This window comes from Gymnoscopelus braueri, assembly GCF_963280865.1.
Source record: "Gymnoscopelus braueri genome assembly, chromosome: 12".
Taxonomy (NCBI): domain Eukaryota; kingdom Metazoa; phylum Chordata; class Actinopteri; order Myctophiformes; family Myctophidae; genus Gymnoscopelus; species Gymnoscopelus braueri.
The window spans coordinates 22,965,129-22,983,533 of NC_137614.1; the positions used below are offsets into that span (position 1 = coordinate 22,965,129).

General features: G+C 42.2%; 2 protein-coding genes across 2 annotated transcripts in view; both read left to right on the plus strand.

Annotated features, from left to right (window-relative positions):
* Positions 1–709: 709 nt before the first annotated feature.
* Positions 710–14,045, plus strand: ptk6b (PTK6 protein tyrosine kinase 6b). Its single transcript, XM_080444307.1, has 8 exons — positions 710–1,469; positions 4,109–4,230; positions 4,719–4,879; positions 8,376–8,541; positions 11,117–11,278; positions 11,762–11,943; positions 12,122–12,275; positions 13,740–14,045. Exons 1-8 carry the CDS (start codon positions 1,042–1,044, stop codon positions 13,919–13,921), a joined length of 1,557 nt encoding a protein of 518 aa, XP_080300433.1. The 5' UTR covers positions 710–1,041; the 3' UTR covers positions 13,922–14,045.
* Positions 14,046–18,079: 4,034 nt separating this feature from the next.
* LOC308097013 (uncharacterized protein) overlaps positions 18,080–18,405 on the plus strand; it is a 19,708-nt gene continuing 19,382 nt past the window's right edge. The window contains exon 1 of the mRNA XM_080444568.1: positions 18,080–18,205. The gene's annotated coding sequence lies outside the window, so the exon portion shown is untranslated. The remainder of the gene's footprint in view (positions 18,206–18,405) is intronic.

The window sequence follows — 18,405 nt, forward strand, 5'->3', positions numbered from 1 at the left end:
TTCAATTCAATATTCAACCAAGTTCTGTTTAAGTTCTCTACACGGTATAGCCTATATTGAATCATTGCGGACAGATTGACACAAAGACAGCTTCATTACAATAGTTTTTGCAATTACTTGACAGCAGTGGTGGAAAAAGTACTCACATTTTGTACTTAAGTAAAAGTACCAATACCACAATGTAGAAATACTCTGTTACAAATAAAAGTCCGGTATTCAAAATGTATTTGAGTAAAAGTACAAAAGTATTCACATCAAAATATACTTAAGCGCTGAAATTAAAAGTAGGCCTACTCATTATGCAGAATGTCCTATTCCACAAGTTTCCATATGTATAAAAATACTTCAAAAATAGCAGATCTACAAGCTCACAACGCATTGCTTTGCAATGAGTTGTGAGCTTGTAGATCTGCTATTTTTCAAATAGCCTAGTAAGTAGGGCTGAGGTGGCTATTGGCTAATGTATGTTTTGTAATAATAATTAAAATCTACAAAGTAACTTGTAACTAAAATCTTCAAATAATTGTAGTGGAGCAAAAGTACAATATTTGCCTACATTTGATGTAGTGGAGTAGAGGTAAAAGTATTGAAAATTGGAAACACTCCAGTAAAGTAAAAACTCCTCAAAAGTGTACTTAAGTACAGTACTTGAGTAAATACACCACTGCTTGACAGACAGTGACACCTCAGACGTGTAGGACAGCTATCTGATATTTACAATGTGATTAGTGAGTGAGAATGATGACGCCACTCGGCGGAGGGAGTTCCCACAACAGGCTTGACACTTCGAAGGAGTTAATTCAAAAGTGTCCTGTCAGCAACTGTAACCGGCGTTGACAGCCTCAACACTCCTTTGAAACGCGTTCCAGGCGTTCCATTCCATTCCATTCTGTACTTGTCCAACAGGTGTAGTGGGGTAGTATTAGTAGGCTACAGTAGACCTGTGTTGCTTCCTGGCGCGCCAGAGCGCACAGCGTACAGTAACAAATCCACAGAACACCTGGGGCTAGGACTCTAGGAGGTCCCCATTAATGCTCCTCCATGGGGGAATCTCTGCGTAAAGCGTGCCCGTGTCTGGAGAGTCTGTGGCGGCGGCTCTTCGGCGACAAACCGGGCGGTGGAACTACTAGTGCAACCAGCGAGGAGGTTGATCGCGTTTCGCCAGGAGGAGGAGGAGACGGTGATGATGGGGATTCTTCTTCTTCACGCAGCAGAGAGAATCTGGCCTCGGGGAGCGGTGGAAATGTCAAGGAAAGCAGCAGCAGCAGTTCGATCTACACGGCGATGTGGCCGTTCGAGTCCCGGCACGAAGACGAGCTGTCGTTCGAAGAGGGAGATCTGTTCAACGTCATCAGCCGCACCGGGGACTGGTGGACGGCTAGGAAAGTGGACCAGAACGGCCGCGTCCTGGACACGGGCATAGTACCTAATAACTATCTAGCCAGAGCAGAGTCTGTGGATGCGCAACCGTGAGTATAGGTCTCTCTCTCTCTCTCTCTCTCTCTCTCTCTCTCTCTCTCTCTCTCTCTCTCTCTTCTTACATTCTTACATTTTTTTTTTTTTTTTTAAGAATTTCATAAATGAATTTAAAAAAATCTAAGAAATTACATGAATTAGAATAAAACATTTTAAGAAGTAGTGAAAATAGCAGATCTACAAGTTCACAACGCGTTTGGGAACCAGTGCTCTAGTCTAGGCTACTGTTATTCTCTATCTTGTGTAAATAATGACAAATGTCAATGAACAGTGAACACCTCCCATAATGTCAGACCTCCTGTCTTGGCAGCTCTCTTCCTTCTCAGTAGAACCCGGAGTATTAATTTAACCACTTCCCATTTAGTCAATGGGAAGTGGTTGTTCCTATTATTAATATGTTTCTGGTAAACCATGCAAGCTGCGTGAATATCACGTAGGCATATATTCTGTCACACTGGCTTAAATGTCAAATCTCTAGAGCAGGAGTCTTCATAGGGGGTCCGTGACCCCCAGGGGGTCCTCAGTTACTACAGGGGGGCCGCCAAATCTTTGTGTGATAGGATTTTTTTAATTAACCATCTGAACGGTTTGGTGTACAGGGAAAAAAGAGCAGACCAAGTACAGAGTGAAAGGTCAAGTTTACTAAGTAGTTTAAGTGGTTAAATTAATCTGGAATCTATGAAAAAGTTTAATCTGCAACACGATTTTATACAGTGTGTAGTGGGGGTCCCAGCTTCATCTCTCTCACAGCTAGGGGGTCCTTGGCCTGAAAAACGTTGAAGACCCCTGCTTCAGGTATGCTGTGATGACAATGTTTTGGTGCGTGTATGGCACGGGACCATGGGGGGGGGGGGGCTGTAAAGGCTGTAAAGCTAATTAGCAATAACAATCAGTAGGATTGTTATTGTTAATTACTTGGGTCAATTAGGGGCGGATTTAGCTCTGGACCAGAGGTAGGGCGGCCACAGTGGGAGCACAAATCAGCCCGGGAATAAATGACAAATGACAGCGGCTGCGGCCCCCCTATCTGTCCAAAGTCTGTGAAAGAAATGCTAACTAAAGTGACGAGCCAGCATGATAGGACCAGTCAGTGTTTTGCTCTGTCTCCGTCCATACAGTACACTGTGCTGCACAGTTTTCATGTTAAAATGTGTTGTCCAGCAGCTGGTGATATTATCATCTGAATGATAAAATGTTCATTCAAAGTAATAACGCAAAGGAATCAATTTAATGTAGGCCATGTAACTAAAGTCCATAATGCACTAACTAAGGACTAACTTAACAGTAACCTGCAATGGGCCAATTCACAATGTGCTGCAAAATGATGGTAAAATAAAGAGTCATGCGATTTGATAGAACAATCTTTTTTTAGATTTTTCATTAATTTCCATATGACAATAAAGTAGACTCTCATAATAAATGATTTAACATTGTTCAACTTTTATGTTATGACTGTGAGTTTTTTTGCAGTGAAGTTTTGTTTGATATAATGAAGAAGCCCATCTGGTGTCTAGACTGCACTAGATAACTCATCTCATAACCACAGCAGTACTGACTGACACATACGCCTGATTCATACTTTTTGTACTCTGGTGTTGTGTGCCGAAAATAGCAGATCTACAAGCTCAGGGAGGTTATAGATTAACTATTTCCAGCATCCAAGACTATCATAAGATGGAGTATAAATTATACAATAATGTATACTTCTCATGGTAATAATACTCTACTGATTATTAGATGTATTCATACTATACTTATTGTGTTTGATAATCAGACCCTTCTGGAAATGTGTATGTACCTTATGTATCTTGGCTGCCGTGATGGCTGAATTTCCTCCTGTGGGATCAATAAAGTGCAATCTTTTTTTCTCCAATAGTTTATTGAGTTTTACACGTTTTTATAAAGTGCAATCTTAATTGATTGCAGCAGCATCAGTGGTAGTAGGCTAGTAGCAGATAGTAGCTAGTAGTCTTGGTACTAAACGCTGTTTTATACTCATAAGACAAGCATCTGTCAACCGGCGAAAATAACAGATTCTCGATGAAAGAAGTGTCAACATGAACCGCATATATTTTTGTAGGCCGACTCTGTCGACAGACGCTTGTGTCAGATGGCCATAACTTAAAGGAGGAGTTCACCCAAAAAAATACTTATTTTCTATCAATTACACACCCCATGAAGCCTTGATTTCGTGGATTTATTTTTGTTTTTGTGGCATTCCTAAGACAATAATTTGATGACCGTGTGTATTTCCGGTAGGAGACACAAATAATCTACTTTGTGTCTCCTACCGGATACATTAGCCGGTAGGAGACGGGAATCAAATTATTAGCTTAGGAATGCGACAAAAACAAAAAAGAATCCATGGATTCAAGGCTTCATAGGGTGTGCAATTGATAGAAAATAAGTAATTTTTTGGGTGAACTCCTCCTTTAACAGTTGTTTTTGCAGCATGGCTCTGCAGGAAGCTATAGGGTCTGTCTGTTTGTACTGAGCTGCAAAACGCAAAGGAAAATAAAAGCCTTGAGATCGAGGCTAGTACTGAGCTAATCTCACAAACCGCTGGACCTATCAGCGCCATACTTAGTACTAGGGCCAACTGAACTTAGTACCTCTATGTATTTCTTTTTAGGTGGTTCTTTGGGAAGATGAACCGCGTCGAGGCCCAGAGCCACCTGCTAAGGCCAGAGAACCAGGACGGAGCATTCCTTATTCGCCTCAGCGAGAAAGACGCCGTGGGATACGTACTGTCAGGTACGACAGAGGAGAAGGGAGGTAGAGACAGAGATAGAAAGAATGGAGGAGAGAAAGAGGTTGGGGAGGTGAAGAAGAGAAAAGAGAGAGGCAAGAAGAAGAAGACGGAGAGAGCTACAGTACAGAAGGAAATGGATTTATAGAGGAAGAGGTGGGATGAGAGAGAGACAGAGAGGGATAATGAGAGGAGGAATAGAGGGGGAATGGAGAGAGCATGGGGTAGGGAAAGGAGAATAAGAGGAGGGAGAGAAATAGGGGAGAATATGAGGCGAGAAGCCGGGAGAGAGAGAGAGATGTCCATATATGACTGTATGATTGTATGTGTTTTACATTTCTACACTGGAGATCATGTAACTAACTAACCATGCATTTTTCTGTGTGTGTGTGTGTGTGTGTGTGTGTGTGTGTGTGTGTGTGTGTGTGTGTGTGTGTGTCTGTGTGTGTGTGTGTGTGTGTGTGTGTGTGTGTGTGTGTGTGTGTGTGTGCAGTGAAGTCAGAAGGGCGTGCTAAGCACTTTAAGGTCATCCAGACAGGCTGTCAGTTCTACGCGGAACAGAGCCACTACTTCACTTCTCTCATTGACCTGATAGAATACTACAGTTCCAACAACCTCAGCACTGTCGGCAAACTGGGAGAACCCTGCAAGAGGGTAAGGTGTATGTGCGTGTGTGCGTGCGTGCGTGCGTGCGTGTGTGTGTGTGTGTGTGTGTGTGTGTGCGAGACTGCGAGCGCGCACAATTTTAGCCCCTTCAAATGGCAAATACCAATGTGTTTTGCGGGCAGGGGGGTGGACAGAGTGGTTTATAGCTGCTGGTCACAACATTGTATTATGCATGTTTTGTTATAAATATGACATGAACATTAACATCTAGAAAGGCTACAAAAAGTAAACAACCACTGCCCTTGATTGATTGTGACCATGTCCGATTGAAACGTTAATCATCTCTTTATTCCCATAGCTTTGTGAAATCCATTCTCAACCTTGAGAATAAAGAGTCATTGCCACTGACTGATAATGCTGAGCTTTGTGTATTGGTGTCCTGTACTGAATGTTCTTTTTCCTTTCATTAATTTACCTTGGCCAGAGACAGCAGATGAAAATTGGCCTTTTGGTTAAATCTAGCAACAGTCATTTTAATTAACTAGAGGTTCGGGCGCCCTCACACCTACGTCACACCGGCGATCCGACTTATATGCCCATATATGGTGTGAGAAGGACCGTCTTAGCGGCTGGAAACAGTACAGTGTCAGAGGCACTTGTATGGGGTAACCAAATGGCGTATTTATTCACCAACATATAGCAAACATAACATTTAAGGACTTTAGCTGAAGAACACCATCATGGTGGTGTCCAGCTTCTCACTCTCAACTCTCTCTCTTGTTAACTGGCAGCAGCGTTTTATACCCAGGTGAGCTAGACTGCAACATTAGACTGCACCATTAACAACATGTTATAAATAAGTAACTAAACATACAATAAATACTTAAATACCCTTAACCCCCACAAGTATTCAAAATCTCCCTGAACTTCACAAGTTATAACAATTCCTTCTTCACACTGTAACATAAATTAACAATTACCACAAGCACATAATAACCCCCTCTGCTATCCTGATATGGTCCAGCCTAGAGCTTAAGATTTTTGCCCGAGCCCGACGGGACCCGACCCGGCCCGTCGGCACGGGCTGGGCCGGGTCCAATTGGTCACGTATTTGTCGGGCTTTGGGTCGGGCTGGGCTAGGCAACAAAATGCAATTTATTTTTTTATCCAAATAAATGCATATATTAATTAATTTGTAGCATATTCTTTTTTTCTAACAGACTGTTGGAAAAGGGTGAATGACTCCTGTTCTTAAAGGTATCATGACATTCATGTTTACACCACATTCAGAGTCTTTGTCCTGGTCCTTCAAACGTGTACAAAAAGTTTTAACTGAAAATTCCACTCCAGTGATTCACTGTAGGTGTTTTTGTCTCACATTTCTAAAGCCTTTTCAACTGCAATGAAAAAAGAAATCTTTGCCTGCGGGTGTCGCTGGTGAGGGATTTTGCCTGTCAATCATCGCCTCTGCTCCGCCCCCCCCCAAAGGAAAGGATAGGGGAGGGGCGAGGAGGAGAGTGGGCGGGATTAGTCGACTGTGACCTCACTGTCGAAGGGCCAAGCTCAGATTACTTTTCAGCCTAATTATTCAGAAAACCCCAGACCACAGAAAATCCACTGAATGTTCAAAGTTCAGATTTTTTGGGTGTAATTGAGGTCATAAAACCCCCAAAAAAACATTAAAAATAAAAAAAGTGAAAATGAATGTCATCGAACCTTTAACGAATTACCAAGATTTTATGAGAAAAAAGGCTGCATGCAGCAATAAGCTTGTTTAGAAAAATGACGGGCTACGGGCTGGGCTGGGCCCAATGTGTCAATTATGTATCGGGCTTTGGGTCGGGCTGGGCTTGAAGTTCTGTCGGGCTGGGTCGAGCCGGGCTCAAATATTTAGGCCCGATTAAAGCTCTAGTCCAGCCCCATTCAATCAAAACTCAACAATAAAACTTCACACTACAAATATATTGCACTCTCCATATTGCACTAAGGTAAACTATGCGAATTAATAAAAGTGCAACTGTGCTGCGCAAATGTAATAAATAAGGGTTATATGTCCAAACATGAGTAACAGAGGAACTCTCTCTGTTACATATGGAGAGCTCCGTATCTGTCAGTCGTTGTCCCTTTTATGACCGTATATGGGCATGCTGATATGTCCATGACGACACATCGAGGTTAGACAACACACTCCACATTTGGGCGTAGCTGCATTAGGAACTCCTTATATGGTTATGGCTGAGTCATGGTGACATGAGCGTGACGTCAGAGGTCCATTCCCCTGGCCGCCGGCCCACTTGATTGTGACCTTGACCTTTGAAGTATTTATTTTTGGTAGCCTAATGTTCATTCCTAGTATGCAAATCGGGGTATTCTTCAAGTAATTTTTTGGTAGCCTAATGTTCATTCCTAGTATGCAAATCGGGGTATTCTTCAAGTAATTTTTCTAAATGGCAAACAGAATGGCGCATAAACATAAACTCTGTTCAACTCTGTTTGCAGAGGTAAATACAGAGCTATAGGCTAGGCTATCAAATGATCCATGTTACCATAACAACTGTGTGGAGACGGCTGTGCCTTGATCTGCACATGGGGGTAGTATACGCAGGTTAGTTGCAACAAGGGAAATTAGTAGGAGTAGCTAATGAAGGGCCTAACCTTAACAAGGGCACTGTGCCAATTTGAGACATCAGAATTTGTTTACTCATTATGTGGAGTAACACATTTTGTTTTTTATGTTATGTGCCTCTAGTCTAGACCAAGCAAGTCTGATGATTTTCGTTTTCCAATTTCAACTTTACGCTCTAGATCATTAGGCGACCCACGGGCCAGAACCGGCCTCGCAGCAATAATGGCTCGCCATATTATTTTCAGGATATCATTTTTTATTTATGTAATTATTTACAATATTGGACCGACAGTTCCACATGTACTGTACTGTCCATCCATGTACGCTACGTGTATGCTGCTTGTTGGTTGACCTGGTACAAGCAAGCGGAAGGCACAAATCGTGGTCCTTGTTGACCCCAAAATTATAGTGCACCACTTCACCACTTCACTTCATGTTCAAGTCAAGTCTCACACCAATCTGCCTGCCCTAAAATAGGGCCCTGACAATGTGGTCACAGTTGCCGCTGACTGTCCTCCTATGTTTGTCACTTCTTCCTCTATTCTCTTGTAACTTAACGGAAAGGAGGTAGTGAGTACAGAATAACACATTTATACATGTTGCAGTAACGGCAAAGCACAGCTGTGTGTGGACTTGGATGCATAGATTTAGCCACTTTGGTATCTTTTTTTTATGTATTCATGTTTGTGCATGTGGACTCACATTTATATAAATGTACTTGTGTATGTACAAGCACATACCATATTAATGTACTGTATGTATGTGCATGTATGCATGTTATATTTTATGTACTGTATGTATGTTTATATACATACATGTTACATGTACATACATGTTCATCTACAGTATGTATGTACGGTATGTACCTGTATGCATGTAACTATGTGTAAGCACTTCATATGTATTGGACTCCAACAGAGACGGCCCCAACCGCTGGACCTGTCCCATTCCACAGTGGATGAATGGGAGCTTCCTAAAGAGGAGTTCACCCTGGAGGAGCAGCTGGGAAGCGGCTTCTTCGCTGACGTCCACCGCGGGCGCTGGAAGAACCGCATCAACGTCGCCATCAAGATCATTAAAAGCGGTATTTCTTTATGTTAACCACTTGTTGTATTGTACAAATAGCGAAAATAGCCAATCTATAAGCTCGAAGCTTGTAGATGTGCTATTTTTGATCGCGTATCATGACATGACCAGAATAAGGATGTTAAAGCTGTTTCTAAGAAGGCATTTCAGCTGCATTCAGCCCGACTGAACAGTAAAGTAGAGAGAAAGAGAGAGAGACAGAACGAGAGCGAGCGAGCTCCGGGTCCACACTCACAGGGGCAGGAGTTGAGATCCACTGGGAGATGGAGGATGAAATGGAGGGCAGTCATTGGCCTGATGACACAACATACTACCGGAATCTCATAAATGTTAATTAACCCCCATGACAGCATAACTACAGTTATGTGTAAATAAAAAATGTGTTAAATATAAATATACACCCTTGATTTGTCAGTATATAAGACAGAGAGACTAAGAAGTCAGCTACTGCACACTACCCTACAAAAGTACATACATCTTTACAGCATTACAGTAAATATTTCAGAGGCTTACAGTTACACTATTATTATATGAACCAGTTTTATGACACATATAGTTCCTGAACTTTGAACTTGTATGGCAGTATAACTGGACTTTGTTTAGTATTGTTTGCGCACGTCAGTACAGCTTCCCGAAAGGCTCATATTGACATTTCAGTCAGCAGTAGATAAGTTTGACTTATCTCTGTTCCCTGTTTCAAAGTCAAGTAACAGTGCCACTAACAAGAATGACTATGGTGTCATGAGGCGGCTGTGCCCTATTCTCAGTGTCTACTTCCTTCTGGGCCTCCCGCACCTGTATGCCTTTTGAACAAAAATAAAACTGTGTTATATTTCGTTTATTTTATTACGTACAAAGGTTGGCCATTGAACCCCCCCCCCCCCAAACATCACCATTATACTTGAAAACACATGACATACTGTAGTGTATTTATTTTCTCAACCTCAGTACTCAAGTAGTACTGAGGTTGAGAAGTACTCAACCTCAATATAGGAATGGGCCTCAAAAGCAGGGGCATCGACCTTTTTTAAGACTTGTAAAAATGGGGTATTTAATAAATTTTCCACATTAAAAGACGAAGAAGATATGAAAGTTGCATTAAACTCCAAGATTGTAAAATAGACCACTTTGCTGTTTTCTAAAAGTTCCACCCAAATAAATCACTCTTCAATCACCTCCTTTCTGCTTAAAAAACAAAATCAGTCTAGCGATGGGAGAGCTGAATATCACTTCCAAAGAAGCTTGCACAATCATCCTTCTTCGATCATTCTGCCATCTCTTATTTCACAATAAGTAAATCTGAATCAGCCACCACTGCTGAACCGCAGGTTCCACTTGTGCTTTCCTTCGTTCTTCATTAACTGTGTGACCATCTGACCCCAGAGCCACTAATATTGATGGAGAACACACCATCTACAACACTCACTGGTTCTCAAAGTGGGTTCCGGGGACCCTGGGAGGTCATTGAGGGGGTATCTTGCAAAATGGATTAATATATCATCAAAATCAGTTTAACCACTTAAACCCTCATTTATACTTCGGCTATTATAAAATCAGCTCGCAACGCATTACATGGTAACGCGTTGTGAGCTTATACTGTAGATCTGCAATTTTTTGAAAACTAGACGTTCGGGTCGCTATACAGCCCTCACATCTAGAGTTCGGTCACGCCTACGTTGCACCACCGATCCGGCCGATATGCCCATATATGGAGATCTCTGTATCTGTCATGGGCATGCCCCTTTTGTGCCCATATATGGAGCTGACTGATTTGTTTGCGCCTTATGCTATGATGACACTTTGAGGTTAGGCAACACTCTCCATATTTGGGCGTAGCTGCATTGGGAACTCCTTATATGGCTATGGCTGAGTCATAGTGACATGAGCGTGATGACGTGGTCCGCCGGCCCGCTGGTCGGTCCTCCCATTAGCCAATTTTAATCCAGGATGTTTGAAAATGTGTGAATAATTGGGAAAATTGTCAACAACACAAAACCAGGGGCCCCTGACCCAAACTCTTGAAGGGGCCCTTGGCCAATTACACATCAATTTAGGGGTTCTTGACATGAAAAGATTTGAGAACCACTGTGCTACAATACTTGTTTAGTAATGCCACTGTGTGCATATACAGTTGTATTATGGCTTAGGCTACATGCTAGCTTTCATCCTCCAAATGCCTGAGTCACTTCCTTGTGTTGATGATGCATGAAAGACAGAGTGCAGCAAGGAGATGACTGGATTAGCAATGACACAACATTTAATTCATGTTATTCAACCTGGCTACAGTAATGTAACACCCATCGTCCTCTCTCTCATGTTTTGAAACGTCTGCTGGTATTGTGTTTAGTATACAGTATATGATACATAATAAATTGTACTGTACTGTGTATTGTACTGTACTAGTAGGTGCAACATTAGACCAAGGCAATGATGCATAGCTTGGTCCCATCAGACACAACATAAGGACTGTTTATATGCCCCTCTCTCTCTCTCTCTCTCTCTCTCTCTCTCTCTCTCTCTCTCTCTCTCTCTCTCTCTCTCTCTCTCTCTCTCTCCCCTCCCTCCTTCTCCAGACACGGAGTTAAACCATGTTGAGTTCCAGAGAGAGGTTCAGATGCTGAAAGGACTTCGCCATCGTCACCTCATCTCTCTGTTCGCCATCTGCACCACCTCCTCCCCTTTTTACATTGTCACTGAGCTCATGGAGAAAGGAAACCTGCTCAGCTTCCTCCGAGGTACAAACCTGTCCGTGTGTGTGTGTTCACTTTGTACCCTTCTCAGTTTGAGTAAAGATCCCCTCTCAGTTCTGATTCTACGACCCCTTTCAGTTCTGAGTTCTTTTATTCTAGAAACCTGTAATGGTATTGATTCTAGAGACATCCCATATAGTAGGTGTATAGCAACAGTACACCCTATATGGCAACAGTACATCTTGCCGATAGAGGGCAGTGTGACTCCACACATAAAATGTTAACTGAACAAGAGAAGGTACTTTCTACACACTTTCTATCTCCTTTTTATAAAGTACAAAGATAATCAATACGGTGCGTGAAGGTTCTGTGTGCAAGGTTATCAACATGTTATCAACAGGTTATCAACATCTAATGTAAATATATTGTGAGCAAGTAAATGCTGTAAAGTGACCTGTGCCAGTGTCGAGGCAGGTGTTAAATTGTTTGCATTTCTCAAGCTTTACTTTGCTCGTTCTCATCCCTCAGGCCCTGAGGGACAGCATGTGGATGCGGTGTCTCTGATCGACATGGCTGCCCAGGTGGCTGATGGGATGTCATACCTGGAGGAGCATAACAGTATTCACAGAGATCTGGCAGCGCGTAACGTCCTGGTGGGAGAGAACTCCATCTGTAAAGTGGCTGATTTCGGTCTAGCCAGGATTATCAAGGTAATGGACAGTGGAGGAGTATACAGTAAAACCCCCAGTGTTCATTTATCCATGTGTTACTCTGAGATGTAACCAACATCTGTACACTCTCAGAGTTAAATTAACACTGAGGATTTTAGTGCGTGCGTGCGTCAGTGTCACTCCCTCTCACCAGCTCTCCTGCATTCATCCCATCCAGGAGCCCTTCTATATAACGGAAGACAAGAAGATCCCTTATAAATGGAGCGCTCCAGAGGCCATCAGCCATGGCAGGTTCTCCATCAAGTCAGACGCCTGGTCCTTTGGAGTTCTCCTCTATGAGATCATCACCGGCGGAGGCGTACCGTACCCAGGTTTATTGATTGATTGTTAAAATATTAAATAACTCTATATTCTGATAGTAATAATTGCTAGTGTTTGTTCTGTAACAGGGGTCTCCCCATCGCTCCAGCATTTTAATATACAGAAAATACATTTCTAGGTGGGTAATCAGTTTCATCCAGTCAGGAGAGAGAATTACCCATTTATAAGCGTCAGTTATATAGTAGTGTTCCAATTCCACTTTTGTCTGCTCTTTTTTTCAGTTCTGTCTCCTAATTGGATGACATTGGTATCCCGCCCTGAAAATGCATTTTCTGTTTACTAAAGAGCTGGAGCGACAGGGAGACCCCCTGTTACTAGATAGATAGATATACATTTTCATTATAGTGTCCTGACCTGCACCACAAGATGCCCAGCCTGCACGGGAATTACAAAATTAACACCAAGATGTCCACAAACAGAATACATAAACATATCGATGGTCCAGACTGTGAGTTACGGATACATCGCTCTCCAGCGCAACTGCCACCGATGCCTTCTGTATGAATTTTCCTAAAACAAAAACTTCCGTAGTGAACAGCCAACTTAACATACAACATTCAGACATCCAAAACAAATCTGGATTCTTATCCTGGATTATTTTCAAATAAATAATTGCTTACATCATTGTACAGTGGACAGTGAAAAACAAAATGAAACTCATCCTCCACAACTCCCAGGTCACAAAGAACACACAATGAACACACTGGACAAACACTCTATGACAATGATTACTATCAGAATACATTAACACAAAAAATATGTCCCTAACAAAAATGTGAATGAAAATAAAATAAAGATAGAATACTGTAGCACCAGGAAGATATTCTTTATCTTAGAAACATAGAGCATGCACATCCACTCTGGTGAACAGGTGCAGGGCAAACAGGAGATCAGCATGAAAATAGAAATAGAGTCTGCATACTGTCAGTGGCGGCCTTTCCTATGTTTCACCCGTTTCAATTGAAACGGGCCCCCAACCTCAGGGGGCCCCCACAAAAAAATATTATTTAAAAAAAAAAATTACTCGCATCCCAGTCCGGGGCCCGCCTCTGGCTGGCCGACGTCCAAGAATTTCATGCAAGAAGAGGATGTAGATCTGATTGAATCAGGGCTCAGCTCAAGTTAATCATGTGAGTGAGTTGTTTTAGCTGTCTGTCCATGGTGGAAGTGCACATAGCCTAATTAATTTAGTTTGAAAATGCATCATTATGGATTGTGGAAGGGGGGGGGGTGCATATGGGGCCCCCATATGAGCTCTTGAAACGGGCCCCCAGATCATTAAGGCCGCCCCTGCATACTGTTGTTATTAGCTCTCACTGTTTATGGCAGATCACTGATCAGCATTTCATTCCCCGAGGGAACTTCATCAGGATTTTTATTACCGCACTGGAATGTTTTAAAATTACATTTCAATTGTTTTAATTCCTACTCCATCACTCTCTCCCTCCTGACAGCCTACTCCAACCAGGAAGTGTACCAGCAGGTCTCCACAGGATACAGGATGCCGGCTCCAGACAAATGCCCCAAGCTCATCTACAACATCATGTGTGAATGTTGGAGCGCTGAGGCAGACGATAGGCCCAACTTCAAGGACCTTAAGAACCGATTGCTGAACGTTACCTACTTAATGGAATGAACGTCCACTACCTTATCTTGCCGTACACAAACACGATCACTGGGGGCAGTAGAGAGACAGGAGACAGTGGTTGACAAAAGTGTTTTCAGGGTAATGTGTGTCAATGACACACATTACCCTGAAAACACCTTTGTCAACCACACAGTGTGTGGTGTCATACCTGCATTGTTATGACAGGATAGGATTCACACTAGCCGTAGAATACGACTCTCGTAGAATACATCTACGACAGTCGTATTCTACGGCTAGGAGTCACACATGAATTGAGTTTATGTAAGGATTAAAAGAAAATAATGTATGTAAGAACACAGACATAAGTGGTGTGAGTGAGTGGGTAGGTAGGTGTATTAGGTGTGCTGTGTCAGTGTGATGGTATGTTGTGTGTGGAGCAACAATGACAGCCAAACTACAGAGAAATCAGATCTCTGACTGTTGGAGAAACTCCTGACTCCCCCTGGTGGACATGAACCTCTTAGCAGGTTTAGACCTTAAACTGTTTGTTTCAAATAAGTTGTAAAGTGACAGGGAGAGACCTTCTGTCACTCAAGAGGAACTTCCTTTCCCAATAGAGGACACAATGTAAAGTAAATGTACATTATTTGTAATTATGCACAATGTTCATACCTTGATTTATAGACGGCTGGATTTATAGTGTGTGTGTGTTTGTTTTTCTAACAAACTTGTTAGCTCAGTCTTGACAAAGCAATTTTATGGCCTAAAAACATGGACATAGACATGAAATACTGCATGTACACATGTAAAAAATTACTGTTAATTGAACCACAGCAATTGAATAATTAATTAACTTTAATTAACTAGCTTCACTGTATCTATCAGACTTAGATGAACCCTAGTGTCTATATTCTGTGCATGTTATAATAGGCAAACATTCTGCAAAAATAGCAGACCTAAAAGCTCACAGAATGTCTCAACACGACACGCAGTGAGATTGTACATGAGCTATTTTTGGAGAAGAGATTTGTTTTATAGGGGTGGGAAAAGGGGATATAGACCAAGGGTCAACAAAGGGTTCATGTGGTTAAAAGGCATAGTCTACATAGGTGCAATGAACACAAATCAACATAAGACAGACATAGCAGAGCTTGGAGTACATTCTTCTGTACTTTCAGTGGAGAGTAGAGCTTAAATGATTATTGTTAATAACACGGGGAAGGATCAGACCATCTATCTAATGGTGACTTGTTTATCTTCCCAAATTGATTTCCAGCATGGTTCAATCTGGTTGTAATACCAGGATATGACCACAGAGTGAGTCACAGAAACTGACGTTGGGATGACTTAAACAGCCACATCTCTCCTGGCTTTATCATAATGGTAGGCAATAGGCATTCAACATTTTACCTGAAAGAAAGAAGGATGCACCAGTACTAATGAAGCAACAAAATACTATACTATTATAGGTATTATTCTTATAGTTGTTAGCAGTCCTGTGAACAGTCCGGTTAACATAACCTTTAACACCTCCTTTGATTGATTTAAGATTTTAGGTAGGCCTACTATGATTTGTGTAACCTTTCAAAAACCATTCAAATGAACTTTATGTTGTGGTTCTACTTCAGTTCCAAATCAGCAAATACACAAAGATAAATACTATGAATAGTAGGCTACAGTAAACGTATGTATCGCTTTCATGCATAAATCTCTACATATTTACCCCACATATGCAGTGAATACTGTATGAGCCTCCCTGGTTTTATATTCTCTCAGTCTGGTGTTTTTATGCAGACTTTATGTTTAATGATTATAAACATTATATGTATAATGTAATTAATTGCATAATTAATTTTGAAATGTAATTGTAATTTATAAAATACTTGCATACGAACATAATGTCTGTCTGTGTCAGTCAAGTCAAGTCAGTTAAAAATATAGTAAAATATTAGCACAATTTAAATCCTATGCAGACTTATACACTATATGGGAAAATGGTGTCTTAAAATGGGATTTAAACGTGTCAATGGAAAGGGAAGAACGAGGGTGTGATTGTTTTGGTGAAGGGGTTGCTTGTTGTAAATGTCCTACATTGTGTGTGTGTGTGTGTGTGTGTGTGTGTGTGTGTGTGTGTGTGTGTGTGTGTGTGTGTGTGTGTGTGTGTGTGTGTGTGTGTGTGTGTGTGTGTGTGTGTGTGTGTGTGTGTGCACGTGTGTGTGCACGTGTGTGAGAGTGAAAGTGAGTGAGGTGCCACATTCCCCCCTGTCAACTTGAGTAAACTGGGCAAATTGCGCAGTTGGCCCCTTCACTCTGTCTGTGTGTCTGTTGCATCTCTGCCAGCCTCTGTGTGTGTGTGTGTGTGTGTGTGTGTGTGTGTGTGTGTGTGTGTGTGTGTGTGTGTGTGTGTGTGTGTGTGTGTGCGCGTGCGTGCGTGTGTGTCCATCTCTGCCTCTCTACCTCCCTCCCTCCCCTCTTCTCATCCTTTCTCTCTCTCGTTGTCTCCGCCAGGCCGAAAGGCATGGCGAGAGAGTATGTTTTACCCCCTGTCCATCCGTGTGTGTCCATCCGTCCGTCCGTCCGTCCGTGTGTGTGTCCGTCTGTGAACAGCTAATGTCCGGCACCGTTGGCTTGCTCGCAGCGAAACTGTGCACACACACTCCCTGGATGCCAATTCAGAACCTCTGTCCCAAATGTTTCACATGGGCGTGTTATAGCGCCACCAGGAGGCCGATTTCTGCAAAACCCATTTTTTTATACTACTCCTACAGATTTTATCCAAACGTCATGGAAATCGGTACACAGTATCTCTATAGTCATGATCAACACGGATCTGTCCGATTTCCCATATTCCATCCTGATTGGCTAAGGTTGGCTTCCAAAGTTTGCAGGATTGGTCCGTTTTGAACAAAATGCCTCAAACTATGCACGCAGCTTGCGATTTCCGTTAAATTTCACACGCACATTCCCACTAGGCCGAGGAAGAAATGCCACCCTTTTCACATTGGCCTGTTATAGCGCCACCATCAGGTCTAATTTAGCAAAACACGTTTTTGGCACAAAATGCCTCAAATCATGAATGCAGTGTCCGATTGCCATGAAAGGCCTAAGATTAAATGGCACCCTTTTCGCATTGGCCTATTAAAGCGCCACCAGGAGGCCACGATAACCTACCTGACCTGGCGGAGACCTGTACTCCGAGGAGCACTTTTTCTAGTTGCTTCTCTTTCTTTCTTTCTTTTCAATTCTGTAATTTCTCTGATGATGCAGCAGTTTTAGGAACTGCCCTCATCCGGTCTGTACAGTGTGTGTACACACATGTACACACCACCACTGCACTTCTATACTTGTGAGGAGGACTGACTTCATTTCCTTAATGCATGCAAGTCGCCTGCATCAGCAGATCTGCAAACTTACAACGCGTCCGTAATAGGCTGAATAGAAAAAGGTGGGGAATGGATAGAGTCCCACAGAACGGGGTTCATTGTGATTCCGTTTCAAATCAGCAAGTCTGTGTGATATAGATATTGTCTTTCTTTATCAAATCATACAGCAATTGACTCTGAGATGGATTGTTGTGAAACCCACACTGTTTATCATTTATTTGATTGAAATTCTAACATCTTATAACATGCTGCCAGGCAGTCACTTGATGTTTTGATTAGAGGTACTATAAATAAATGAATACTATAAATAACCCCCAAAATAGGCTAACTAACTGGGTAGTGCAGTTACAGGCAGGCTGCCAGGTGGAACAGAAATCTGTTGGCATGGCTTTGGATACATTGTTGGGGGGATTTTTTAGCATTATTTCTCCTGCCAGTGGCCTAATGGCTGCAGGGCCTCTTTCCATGCACTGTATCCTGCAGAGACCTTTATTTAATCACTTGAACACTCTATAGTTAGTAAACATGACCTGAATTGGCTCTGTACTTGGTACATTTGTTTTCCCCCCTACACCAAATCTCTTCGCCAAAAACAGCCGATCTACAAGCTTGTAGATCGGCTATTTGCAACGAATGTTCGCCCCCAGAATAGGGACCAAGTGGTTAAACTAGGGTCCAAGTGGCTAAGCTAACATCGATTTTGAAGCAGGCCTATCATAAATAGACCCTTATGCTGGGTTCAGTCACAATGTTAAGACAGCCCTGGCTGTCTGCCACCCTGGTATATGGTTTCTTACTCTGGGTCTGTAGCCTTACAGTATACAGCTTATATCACCCTGAGAAGACTCACCCTGATGATCCTCCAACTCGGAATCCCTTCACAAGCACACAGCTTTTTACATTTAGATGGGACCAAGAATGGCTCATAGAGGAATTACTCATGTCATGGGTAAGTTTCAAACAAACACTCAACTAATAATAGACTGATGATATTATAAATTATATATATAATTTTGATTTATTTTATTTGTACTACATTTTGCAAAACATGTTACAAAGCCTTTTCAGAATGTAAGATGTCTGAATTAAAGTGTGTGTGTGTGTGTGTGTGTGTGTGTGTGTGTGTGTGTGTGTGTGTGTGTGTGTGTG

Coding starts and splice junctions, on each gene's coding strand:
- ptk6b (XM_080444307.1), top strand. CDS start 1,042: ATGGGGGAATCTCTGCGTAAAGCGTGCCCGTGTCTGGAGAGTCTGTGG. Junction 8,542..11,116: donor CATCAAGATCATTAAAAGCG/GTATTTCTTTAT, acceptor CTCCTTCTCCAG/ACACGGAGTTAAACCATGTT. Junction 11,279..11,761: donor CCTGCTCAGCTTCCTCCGAG/GTACAAACCTGT, acceptor CTCATCCCTCAG/GCCCTGAGGGACAGCATGTG.